At 35.4% G+C, this 13,204-nt stretch overlaps 1 protein-coding gene, 2 long non-coding RNA genes and 1 pseudogene across 3 annotated transcripts; 2 read left to right on the forward strand and 2 right to left on the reverse strand.

The window, feature by feature from the left end:
- Window positions 1-617: 617 nt before the first annotated feature.
- On the reverse strand, window positions 618-2,470 carry LOC111484498 (GDSL esterase/lipase At1g06990-like). The gene is made up of 3 exons (XM_023131129.1): window positions 1,873-2,470; window positions 1,026-1,287; window positions 618-928 (listed from the first exon to the last, which is right to left on the reverse strand). Exons 1-3 carry the CDS (start codon window positions 2,458-2,460, stop codon window positions 732-734), a joined length of 1,047 nt encoding a protein of 348 aa, XP_022986897.1. The 5' UTR covers window positions 2,461-2,470; the 3' UTR covers window positions 618-731.
- LOC111484559 lies at window positions 2,374-7,021 on the forward strand. Its single transcript, XR_002718520.1, has 3 exons — window positions 2,374-2,502; window positions 6,438-6,503; window positions 6,685-7,021. It is a non-coding gene; the product is annotated as an uncharacterized LOC111484559 (long non-coding RNA).
- Window positions 7,022-7,473: 452 nt separating this feature from the next.
- LOC111484028 lies at window positions 7,474-13,133 on the reverse strand (annotated as a pseudogene).
- Window positions 8,576-9,689, forward strand: LOC111484564. Its single transcript, XR_002718526.1, has 3 exons — window positions 8,576-8,728; window positions 8,807-8,940; window positions 9,372-9,689. It is a non-coding gene; the product is annotated as an uncharacterized LOC111484564 (long non-coding RNA).
- Window positions 13,134-13,204: the final 71 nt, after the last annotated feature.

A 13,204-nucleotide genomic window follows, 5' to 3' on the forward strand; every position in this document is an offset into this window, starting at 1 on the left:
GACTCTAATATCATCTGTAACAATTTAAGTTCACCGTTAGCTTCACGATTTTAAAATGTTGTATTAGAAAGAAATTTTCACACCGTTATAAGAAATGTTTCATTCCCCTTTTCAACCAATGTCTTGACTCTAATATCATCGTACCCTTTTGCTCTTATTCATTGTAACCGTGATTAGCTCAAGTCAACTTAATTATTTTCTTAAATAAAAGAAATTTATTATTTTACTAGTTTATTTCTAAATACACACTAATGTAGAAAAATAATTTATTTTCTTTTTTTACCAAAAAAATTCATACGTGATTAAATGGGATTTAAACTAAAAAATTAATTAAAAAAAAAAAAAAAAAATATATATATATATATATATATATATATATATATATAGCAGAAAAGTTACGGCATCTCCCGCGCATTTCGGTTTCTCCTGAACTGCAGATCGATAGCAGAGAAATGGAGTGTGGAAGAACTCTTTTCGCCGAAATTGGAGGGTGATGGAGCGGATGGATATTTGCGATCAAGCAAACCAGCTACTCGCTCTGTCGAAGAACTCTCCATTTACTTCACGATAAGTAATCTCGAACTGTTCTTCTTACAAATATTCATTGTATTTGGTACTGCTTATGAATCGGAACAATATTATTTCCATAAGGCATGGCAAATATCAAAGAACATGTTTCGATTTCAATGGGGAAAGTTAAAACTCTTTACATAAACGGCTTAGGATGAAGATCAATTCCGAATCTGTTTGAAGCCGAGTTGCTTGAGAATGGAGTCGGCAATGAAATAGTAGGCTGATTCTGTAGGATGAACACTATCCCAAAACAAGTATTTCTTAGGATCCTCGCACGTTGGTGTCTCTGGATTACACAGGGGTCCTGTTTCCGCCAAACCGGTCCCACAGCACCCTTTTGTCGTTTGGACGAAACCTGTATGATGAATTGCGTCAAACAAAACCAGGTGAAGCTTACCAATAATAATGATTAACCGAAATTTTAGGACAGATAACCTAATTCCATGGCTTACCATATCTTTTTGGATGATTGATCATGTCGATCAGCGGATTGTAAATGTCAACGTGGTGAATTTTGCTTCCAGGCAGTAGTGATTGTAAACCGTGCAGTAACGTAGTGAGCTTGTGATTGTAAATTTGGGAATCTGAGTTTTGATTTTCCAGGCATTTTCGATTTTTAGGATCCTGGAATGCTACAGTTTCTTGAATAGGTAGGCAACCAATTGGAGGAAGCCCTACTACAAAGATGGTGCGACATCCAAGCTGATACAATCCCTATCCATTTTCACAATAAAATTCTTAGCTGCTTAGCTACACAACCACTGGAAACTCCTATGTACTTTTTGGCTTAGTCTAATATTTGAAGTCTACTACCTGTTTTGTTCCTTTCACATGGGTAAAATGGAACAAAAGTTCACTGCACTTTTTAACCCTTAAGTTTGCATCCGATAGCCATTTAGTCTCTGTGTTTTCAAACTTAAGTGTGATTTTTAACCCATAAGCTCACTGCACTTTTTAACCCTTAAGTGTGATTTTTCATTGTTTATATAGGTTGTTTGTTCTAATTATAGTGAAGAAGGATGTGAAGTCTACTGATTATAGGTCTACCTTAAAACATTAGTAGAAACTAAAATTTATTGGTGTGAAGTCACATTTTCTCCAAGAAGAATTTAGAAAGATGAAGAAATGATGAATAACAAATGGGCATGATAAGTGCTTATATTGAAATGTTAGCTTTAGGTTTGCCCTGGTAATGCAATGTATGGTTTGCAATTGAATTTTGTTAAGAGATTATAAACTAACAAAATTTTGTGCAATCACATATATAGTTACCCTTAAAACTTGCCTCAGTAATATTACCTTGATAAGACTTTGTAGTCTGTTCTGCACAAAGGCTTGGTAACCACTGATATTGAACTCCAATGACCTGCTGGGAATGTCATAGAAATTAAGAATGAAGTCATTAGATCCTGCACTTACAATAACCAAAGCACCTTTGAGAATCCTTTTAGCCTTCTCTTCTCCCACAATTCTTTCAAGTCTTTGAATGTAATTCTTGAAAAGATCGATCTGCTTTAGCATTGGAATGACTCTTGATCTACTAGTTGTAAGATCATCATAACCTGACCCTGCTGACCCAAAACTGACTCCGGTTCTCAGGTCACCATCAGATAGCATGGGGTCCAGAAATGCAGGAACAAGTTCCTTTATCCCTAATGTTGATGCCAGAATGTCAGGAATGAGTTTCCCATTGGAGAACCTTCCTGTGGCTATATGGCCGGGGAAATCTCTGCCATATGGATTGTAATTAGCTTTGAACAAGGTGGGAATGTAGTTGTTATTACCGGGATCAATTGTAGAATCACCAAATATGAGAATGGCAGGAAAAAGTCGAGAAGTTTTAGGCTCTACAGCATTGCATGCTCTGCTAAGAAGCAACCAAATCATGTGCACTGCAAGAGCAATGAAGTTAGCCGGTGCCATAGCCAGGTTTTCTTTAAACTCTTTTTGTCAAAGTTTATGCATTTATATCAGTTGCTAAGTGAATGTCACTTATAAATTATTCTTTTTAATTTATTTATAGAAAATAAAATCCAGAGATTAAATGTGAGACCTCACTTAGGTTGGAGAGGAGAACGAAACATTTCTTATAAGGGTGTGGAAACCTCTTCCTGGCATACGCATTTTAAAAACCTTGAGGGGAAGCCCGAAAGGGAAAACCCAAAAAGGACAATATATGCTAGCGGTGGGCTTGGACTATTACAAATGGTATCAGAGCCAGACACCGGGCAGTATGCCAGCGAGGACGCTAGGCCCCTAGGGGGGTGGATTGTGAGATCCCATATCGGTTGGAGAGGAAAACGAAACATTTCTTAGAAAGGTATTAAAACCTCTCCCTAGCAGACACGTTTTAAAACCATGAGGCTAATGATGATATGTAATGGGTCAAAGCGGACAATATCTACTAGAGGTGATCTCGAGTGTAACGTTAAAGCATTAGTGTTTCTAATTTGGGTGATCATGGAAGTTTGATGAAGCAAAAACAAGTACTATAAGATGATCATCGGTTGCATGGAGTTGTAACTTCTAGTTTTGATATGATTACAAAGTAAATATGACACAAACAAAACAACAATTTAAGTCTATACGTTAGGAAGTTGCAATATTTGAACATCTAGACGGTTGAGGCAGCAGGTAGCTATGCTAGAATTTCTTCCTTTAATTAATGCAGGTGAGGATTTTCTGGTGTTACAGATGTACGACAATTATGACGACAACAACCACGACAGGAACAGCAACTGGTAAACGAGGCTAATTGGGAATTAGTGTCCATTAGGGGGTCATAATTGTGGGAAGTTAATGAAATGGGCCTTCTAGCCGGCCCAAAAGGAAATTTAGGGCCTTGCCCATATTACTCGAATGCCAGAGGCACTATATAGTTGTCTAAAATTAAGATGTTCCATTATAATTGAATATCGAAAGTTTTGGATTTCATTAAGACATAACATTCAAATTTATGTCTAGTTGATCAATTAACTTTCAGAAATGTCGAGTTTGTCAGGAGCTTATTAGACATAAAAATGAAAGTTTAGGGATCTATTAGAAAATTTGAAAGTTAATGAACTAAATAAACATAATTCTAAACTAAATTTGTAATTTAACCATTTTGAGAAAAAAGAAGTACAATAGAAAAGAAAAGAAATTAATTAGGATACATCTTGGTTGCCCGTAGATTCTGCTATAACAATGAAAATTATAATTAGCAAAACACCAGACTACATAACATGTACATTGCCAATAAAAACCTCACTTCCTTAGAAACCATTTATCCTCCTCTACTTTCTCTCAACCAAAACCCTCAGCCAACCTCTCACGACTCACCCTTTCCCAAATATCCCAAGTTTTCCTCACGTGCAAGAATATCCAAATAAACTGTGTTAGATGTTTCTACTCGTAGGCTTAAATCCAAACTTGTGCTCAAGGCCCAAGAGCCGTAAGGAAGAAGACTTGAGCTCGGCCTGCAATGTGGGCTATCGCTTTAAAGATGATTTCTGACCTGTAGAGGAAGTTCAATGACACAAGCTTCAATAGGAAGAGATCAAAGAAAAGCATAGAAACATTGGAATTGTGAAGGCATCACAGTTTAAACAGATATCCTGAAGAGAGAAATATACAAACAATTTAGAGATAGAACCATTGTGAAGCATTTAATCTAGCTAACTCACCTTTGATGCTTATCCCCAATAACGTGGTGTCCTTAAACACGAAGTACACTTCTAAAATAATAGTCTGTTTACACTCCTAAAATAACATAGTCCAAAACAGAGGGTGGTTACAAAGACATGGTAGGTTGATCTGCAAATACCATTCATTGTTAAGGGTCAACATAATATCTCATCCCTTACCTACTGAAAGATTTTGCTGCTTTAATGGTTCAGAAAAGATTTTGTGCATATTTTTTGGGCGTATGCATTGTTTAGAAGAAAGCTTTACATCAGATAATGGACAAAACTTTATTCTAGTGTACTGCCCATTTTGCACATTCCACTGTATTTGGAAGAGTACTTCAAGACAAAAAGGTCTACTTTTCTTGACCAACGGAGTATGGTTTGAGAATCATTTGTTTCCATCAGACATTATTTGATATGTGGGTTCAAAAAGTCTTAGGCTGATGAGAAGGCTTTATAGTTAGACTTGGAATGACCATCTAGAGATATAATGCACATGAGTGAAGTTTAATTATTTGTGTGCGATATATTGACAGTAATCATTCATTACTTTATATCAGGATCGGGAACTTTCATTGGCATTTGGCTCTTTTGGCAAAATGGAATTGGATATTTTTAAATGAAGGAAATGCTATGTGACGTAAGCTTATTAATGCAAAATATTATGATACTGAGAGAGCTTGTGTATGGCCCCGCTTCATTCAGAGGGGTTCTAACACATCTCCCTAGCGTATTATATGCACTACTTTGGATTTTGGTTGCCTCTTGTGCTCACCGCTGTCTGGTAATGGTCGGTGTATTTATTTTTTGGCATGATTCTTGGCTTAGTTGTGGAGACATTGATACGGTATTTCCTCGTCTTTTTTGCCTTTCTTCTGTCTAATAGTACAGTAACAGAAGTTTAGATTCCATCTACTGCTGCATGGGATTTGAACCTTAGTCGGAATCTTAATGATTTGGAAATAACTAAGTCGACCAGTTTATCTCATCTCTCCTTTTTTTTTTTTTTTCCCATCTAATTTAGGAATTTAAATGACTATTATGGTCTTGGCCTCTTGATTCTTCCAATGTCTTTAGTATTAAATCTCTTAACAAGGTAATTATAGGCGCCAAAACAACATTTACTTGGTACTTTGGAATGATTCCTATCTAAAGAAGATTAAAATCTTTCCTTTGGAGCTTAGCTTTGGAGCTATAAATACGACTAACCGTTTACAAAGGGGAATGCCATATTTCAACCTATCCTCTTCCTAGTGTAATTTGTGTGCTGCAATCTTAAGAGACTCCTTAGACACCTTTTTGCTCACCGTCTATTTGTTGCTAGATATTGGGAAACTGTTGTGGATGCTTTTTCTTTGTCCTTGACCTTGCCTGACAACATGTTTGATTTCCTGGCTTCTGTCTTGGTGGGACACACTTTCATGGTGCAAAACAAGCTGTTATGGCTTGCTATCAGCAGAGTTTGTCTCTGGTTTATTTGGGGCGAAAAAAATGGACGTATCTAAATGAATTAGTACGTTCTTTTTTCTTTCTTTTCTAACAAAGATTTTTTTATACATAGTTTGGGATGTGTCAGAGTGTTGAAACTGTAATAAACACCACACGGTTTGAGAAGTGGGGGTGTCAGTGAAGCGAGAATGGGACATATGGTACGTTTGGATCAGAAGGACCATACCAGCGGTCTGTATCTTTCCAACCATCCCATCAATTAGAGGGCTCTGAAAACCAAAACCTCACAAGCCCACGTGCCCCAACCCCACCACCTAAAACAATTTCGGCTAAAATATCATTTTTACATTCATATACTTTGGTTTCCTTATTATTTTAATCCATCGCATTTTTAATGGTTCAAATTTAGTTGGCTGTATCTCAATAAATTTTAAATTTAGCATCTTTTTTTTTCATAAATATTAAATTTAGAATGCTTCTAAAAAATAGGAGCATTTTGTTGGTGTATTAAACCCACCAAATAATGGTAGCTGGGTTTGTAGGAAAGTTTGACAGGTGTTGAGAGAGTTGGCTATAAGAGATATTATACATGATGTTGGCAATGGAACCAATACATCTCTCTGGTATGACTCTTGGCTGCCTATCGGTTCTATAGTGGAGAGTTGTTGTTTTTCTATTTATTTTTTATGTCATCTACCTTGATTAAATTATAATAATGATATAGTCTTCTATGCCTTTTCAATTTAGAGGATTCTTAAATGGGAAGACAACCAACTAGGAAGGCCAACCACCACAATATTGACATCCAAGTTGGTAAATTTCCTATCCATTTTAATATAGAGTTAATAAATAAGAAGTGTTTATTTAGAACAATGAGTAGTTGATTTATTAGAATATTTGATTCAATTTTGGAAGTTCAACAATTTTTTAGATTGAAGTACTTTTCCACTACTGAACTTTCCAAACGGCCTTATGGCCAAGGAAATCTTTGCAGTATGGAGGGTAATTATTCCTGGTATCTATTGAGGATTCAAACCAAATAAGAATCGCAGAAAAAGAATGAAAAGTGTTAACCTCCAAAGCACTGCTGGATTTTCTAAGAAATAACAGTCAGATAGAGCAACAACAATGAGGTAATAAGCTCGTGCTGTTACAGGTACTCTTCAAAGTTCTTATCGTCCTTAGATATTCATCTTTGCCAAGTTGGTGCATGAATTTATAGGGAGACGATGAATGTTACACAATCTCATTATCATTTTTTCATGCAATGAGAAGCGAAGAAGAATTCTCTCACTAAAAAGGATGAGTTACTTTGTGAGATCCCACATCGGTTGGGGAGAAGAATGAAATATTTTTTTATAAGGGTGTGGAAATGTCATGCGTTTTAAAAACCTTAAAGAAAAATCCGAAAGGAACAATCCAAAGAGGAAAATATTTGCTAACAATGGACTTAGACCAATACATACCGTACACTGAATATATAACTGCCGAGTCTTGAAAAACCTCAACAATTTTATTTTAAAACTTAGTTTTATTTTTAAAGTTACTTTCAAATGTTTCATTAAATTTTTTATGTAATTTAAGTAACTCTTTTAACTCCCAAATGATTCATCAATCACAACTTAAAAAGAAATATTATTGGGAAAATAAATTCTGATCAAGTTTTTAAAATAGTCTTCTAACTTTCAAATGATCTATCAATCATTCAATTATTCTCAATTATTCTCTCTATGTCTGTGAACAACTTAAAAGAAATATTACGAAAAGAATCATAGAACTAGAACTCGGTTGAAAACCCATCAATTTTGATTCAGTGATCGAAAAATTGCTTGAAAAGTGATTCAGTAATGAAGTTATAGGTTGTTTCAGTCGGATGAAAGCTATCCCAAAACATAAATTTTGATCGATTTTTGCACGTTGGGGTTAATGCATTACGTAGAGGCCCTGCTTTAGCCAATCCAGTTCCACAACAACTTTTGTTTGTCTGCTCAAAACCTGTTCGATAAAATGCCCAAACAAATTTAAGGTTAATTAAATAGATTTTTTTTCATAACTTGATTTCTCCCAAATATTTGCAGGCTTACCATATTTGTCGGGATTATTGACCATGTCCATGAGTGGGGTGTAAATGTCAGCATACAAAATTGTGCTTTCAGAAAGTTGAGCCTCTAAATTTTTCAACAACTCTGAAAGCTTTTGATTATAGGCTTCTGAATCTGAATTTTGATCTTCTACACATTTTTCAATTTTGAGGATCTTTAAATGATAGGGTCCGTTGAATGGGAAGACAACCAATTGGAGGGAGTCGAGCGACCACAATATTACGACATCCAAGATGATAAATTTCCTAAAACAAAGTTAATTAGATGTGTGATCCAACTTTCAAGGTACTTTTTAAGTATTTTTTAAATAAAAGGCAAAGTTCATTTTTTTTTTTTAATAATTTAACCTTACATTAAATATTGATCAGGATTAATGAAGTGCATATTGTATAAAATTTGCTTTGTAGTTTGCTTTGTATAAAATCTTAGATAACCACTAATATTGTATTGCAGCCGTCTGATAGGAATGACGTAGAAATTGAAGGTTAGGTCATTGGTTCCTGCAATAATGACCACCAAAGCACTAACCATAATTCTTTTACTTTGATAATTTAGGATCTAAGAAGGGAGGAACCAACTCCTTTATTTTCAATTGAGAGGCAATCATGTCAGGCATGAGTTTTCCATTACTGAACCTTACCGTGGCAACATGGCCAGGAAAGTCTGTACTATACGGAAAATAATTGCCCTCGAAAACAGTAGGAATGAAGTTGTTATTCCCCATATCTACAGTAGAATTACGAATCCATTCGATTTCTAAAAAGGATTACTAATCCTTAACTTTTCGAGGAATCCTTCATCAATGGTTGTGAATGACTGATTTTTCTCAATCTTTTCGATTTCTAAAAAGAATTAGGAAGCTTAACCTCCAAAGAAATTGCATGGTTGGCTAAGAAACAACAGCCAAGTTATGTAAAGTGATAGAGCAACAATGAGGTAATTAACTCGTTTCATTGCACGTATGCTTCAAAGTTCTTATCATCCTTTTAACATTCATCTTTGCCAAATTTATAGAGGGCTTATGAATGTTACTCAAGTGTTCTTTTTAGTAAAAAGCTGAGTCACAGAATGTGTTGCGGCCTACCATCTCTGGCTTTGTCCTCTTAAAGGACCCCAGCAATTTAGAGCCAATGACAGCCATATGTTTGGTACGCTGTTGGCAGAAGCAATTATGGTTTGATTTGGTTTTGTACATTTTCTTTTGCAATTAATTTAATTCCATTTGGTTATATATCCTCAAAATTATATATCTTAATCATCTTAATCACGTGAAATTCATGATTAGATACAGGTTAGTTATAAAATATATGTTTGTTTTTTAGACTATGTTCAGAATGACTAATTAGACTAGATAGTTCACAAATCTTACCGTTTACGGATACATATACTAAGAGTAGATCTTTTAGATACTTCAAAAGATCATTATTTTCCTATGTTGAACTGAATTCTTATCCATTAAAATGGAAGCCATATAACACGAAAGTGTAATGACCTATTGTACACTTTTTAACGTTTAAGGATCAAATAGTTATAAGAATTCAAGCGTGCAACGTATTTTAATTTTGGCGGTCTGTTGCAGGTGAGCTGGTGAGGGCATGGTCGGAGGCTGTAGAATGAGAATGAGGTGAATTTGGTGGATGACCCATGAAGCTGCGTCCCCCAACAGAGCAAGTGGAGATAAAATCTTTATATAAACCCTAAAACCCATAAGAAAGAAACAGAGAGAAGAAAAGAAGTGGATTTGCAGAGGCCATTAAGGCAGCAAACTTCAACCACTTCCCCATTCCTTCTATGTTTCCCAGTAAACCCACAAACCCCAAAAATAAAGTTTTAACGTTCGGTAAAATCAATGTTCTTTTTAACCTGCCACCTAAAATGCCTCAATAATGTCTTATTGTGACCCACTTTAGCTTGTTTCCCAATGGTGGGACAATTACAAATATTAAAATTATTAAAAAAAAAACTTTTGTACTCCAAAAATTATAAACTTTTATCATTGATTAATTGACTTTGATTCGGAATTACACTAGGAGTATTGGTTGAGTCGAAGTTACACTAGGAGTATAGGTTGAGTCGGATCGACATTTTTAAACCTAATTTAATTATTTCGTAAATTTTTCAACCATAACAACGATAAGTAATGAATTAAACTCAACCCTCAACCCAATTTTAAAATATTGGGTTGGGTTAGTTCGAGTTTAAGTCATTTAATTTTATTTTTATTTTTATTTTTTAATTTTCATTTAATTAAAGCTGACTCAACCTCAATATCTGTCACATGTAGTGAATTTAAATTATTTAATCATGTTGTAATTATTATATAAATTATTTAAGGGCACTGTCCTGCAACTCCCTTGCTTATTCTAGTTACCAAACAGGCCGGAATTTACTATATAATTTAATAAAAAAATCCCCATATTGTTGATTTTGTCCGTACGAATAAAATTGGGAGTTATATATATATAGTTCATTGTTCTTTATTCTTATTTCCTCGTTCAGAGTTGAAAATTTTAGTAATTTGCTGAAATGGGTAACAGTTTAAGGTGTTGTTTAGCTTGTGTTCTTCCTTGCGGTGCTCTTGATTTGATCCGAATCGTTCATTTGAATGGCCACATCGATGAATTTGCCCATCCCATCACCGCCGGCGATGTCCTAAAAGCGAACCCAAATCATGTTCTTAGTAAGCCTTCTTCACAAGAGGTCGTTCGTCGGATTCTGATCCTCTCGCCGGAATCTGAGCTCAAAAGGGGCACTATTTATTTCTTGATTCCGGCGAATTCTTTACCGGAGAAGAAAAGAAACGCCGGAAGCAGCCTCAAAACTCCATCTTGCACCACCACCGGAGACAGTGATCCTTACCTCTCCGATGTTGTATCCGACAAGAAACCGTCACGGCGGGACCGCCGCGGCGCCCGGGTTGTCGTATGGCGGCCCCGTTTAGAGAGCATTTCTGAAGACTAAAATAATATACTTCACATGTAAAAGTTTTGTTTTTCGATGGCGCCGGGATCCGATTTTTCGGCCGAGATGATAAAACGTATCGGAGCTGTAATTTCGGGTTCTTTTTCTTTTTCTTTTTTTACCGGTGGTAAGTTGGCTGTTTTTCATCCCATTTTTGTTCCGAGGTAAAGTGAATATATAGATCTTATTTTCTCTTAATTTTTTTTTTTTGTCAATTATTATTGTAACTTACGACATACTTTTAAACCCATAATGCCATAAAACTAGAGCTCGGTTGAAACTCATCAATTTCAATTCACGTGATCGAAAAACTGATTGAAAAGCGACTCAGTGATGAAGTTATAGGCTGTTTCAGTCGGATGAAAGCTATCCCAAAATACAAATTTTGATCGGTTTTTGCACGTTGGGATTAATGCATTACATAGAGGCCCTGCTTCAGTCAATCCAGTTCCACAACAACTTTTGTTCGTCTGCTCAAAACCCGTTTGATAAAATCCCCAAACAAAATTCACATTAATTAAATTGATTTTTTTTTCATAACTTGATTTCTCTCAAATCTTTTCAGACTTACCATATTTTTTAGGATTATTGACCATGTCCATGATTCGGGTGAAAATGTCAGCATACAAAACCGTGCTTCTCGAGAGTTTAGCCTCTAAATTTTTTTACAACTTTAGTAGCTTTTGATTATAGGCCTCTGAATTTGAATTTTGATCTACTACACATTTTCGAGGGAGATCTTTAAATGATAGTCTCTTGAATGGGAAGACACCCGATTGGAGGGAGTCCAACAACTATAATATTCGGACATCCAAGATTGTAAATTCCCTAAAATAAAATTAGCCCGAAGTGTTTTCGAACAAAAATAGGTAAATTAGAATATTTTCAAGAACTCAAAAAAATTAATTGAAACTTGGAACGACTTAATGTTGATCTAGCTAAAATGGTGTACCGATCTAAATTGCAGGATATTTTTTTTTATAATTTAACCTTGTGTCAAATATTGATTAGGATTAATGAGTGCATACTATATAAAATTTACCTCGACCACGCTCTGTAGTTTGCTTTGTACAAAATCGTGATAGCCGCTGATATTGTATTTCAACTTTTTGATAGGATCATCGTAGAAATTGAAGAGTAGGTCATTGGTTCCTGCACTAACGACCACCAAAGCACCTCTAATAATTCTTTTACTTTCATCCATACCTACAATCCCTTCGAGCCTTTGAGTACAATTCTTGAAAAGATCAATTTGCTTCGTCATCGAAATTACTTTGTTCATAGTCGATGTTAGATCGTCGAAGCCTGTGCCGGCAGATGCAAAATTGACCCCTGTTTTGATATCATCATTTGACAATTTAGGATCAAAAAACGGAAGAACAAGCTCCTTTATCTCCAATTTAGAGGTCATCATGTCCGGTATGAGTTTTCCATTACTAAACCTTCCCGTGGCAACATGGTTCGAGAAATCTTTATCATATGGAAAGTAATTTCCCTTGAAGTCAGTGGGAATGAAGTTGTTATTCCCAGTATCTACAGTAGAATCACCGAATATGAGAATTAGAGGAAAATAACGAGAAATCTTAACCTCCAAAGCATTGCATGTTTTGATAAAAAAAATAACAGCCAAATTACGTGAAGTGATAGAGCAACAATAAGATAATTAGCTCGTGCCATTGCGCGTATGGTTCGAAGGTCTTGTCATCCTTTAGCATTGATGTTAGCACAAATTTATAGAGGGCTTTGCCAGAAGTTTAGAGCCAATGACAACCATTGTGTTTGGTATGCTATTGGCTTGAACCAATTATAGTTTTGATTTTTTTTCTCAATTAATTTAATTCCATTCATTGTATTTTATTATGTGGGTAAGATTTTTCATTTTTAGTTGAAGTTGTGGTCGGATTGTTGGGAGAGAATGACACGTTACCTAATTTAGAGAACGATTATGGATTTATAAATAAAGAATATATCTCCATTCGTACGAGGTCTTTTGAGAAAGTTGAAAGCAAAACCATGAGTTTATGCTCTCAAAATGGACAATATCATACCATTGTGGAGATTCGTGATTCCTAACATACATGGTATCAGAGTCATACCCTTCACTTAGTCATGTCAATAGAATATCAAAATATCAAAAAGTTGTGAGACTTGAAGGTGTAGTCAAAAGTGACTATCAAAGGCTCTAGAGAAAGGAGTCGAGTCTCGATTAAGGGGAGACTATTTGTGAACTACATAGGTCTCAAGGGAGGCTCTATAGTGTGTTTTGTTCGAAGGGAAGCCCAAAGCAAAACTATAAGAGTTTATTCTCAAAGTGACAATATCATACCATTACCGTGTTCATAATCGAACCTTAGATACCTGTGGGTCGTTGCAAGGCCATTTAAGGCAGCAAACTTCAACCACTTCCCTATTTCTTCTATTTTTCCCAATAAACCCACAAACCCCAAAAAT

This window comes from Cucurbita maxima, unplaced genomic scaffold (assembly GCF_002738345.1).
Source record: "Cucurbita maxima cultivar Rimu unplaced genomic scaffold, Cmax_1.0 Cma_Scf00009, whole genome shotgun sequence".
NCBI classification, from domain to species: domain Eukaryota; kingdom Viridiplantae; phylum Streptophyta; class Magnoliopsida; order Cucurbitales; family Cucurbitaceae; genus Cucurbita; species Cucurbita maxima.

Coding starts and splice junctions, on each gene's coding strand:
- LOC111484498 (XM_023131129.1), bottom strand. CDS start 2,460: ATGATTTGGTTGCTTCTTAGCAGAGCATGCAATGCTGTAGAGCCTAAA. Junction 1,288..1,872: donor GACTACAAAGTCTTATCAAG/GTAATATTACTG, acceptor GAAAATGGATAG/GGATTGTATCAGCTTGGATG. Junction 929..1,025: donor CAATCATCCAAAAAGATATG/GTAAGCCATGGA, acceptor TTCATCATACAG/GTTTCGTCCAAACGACAAAA.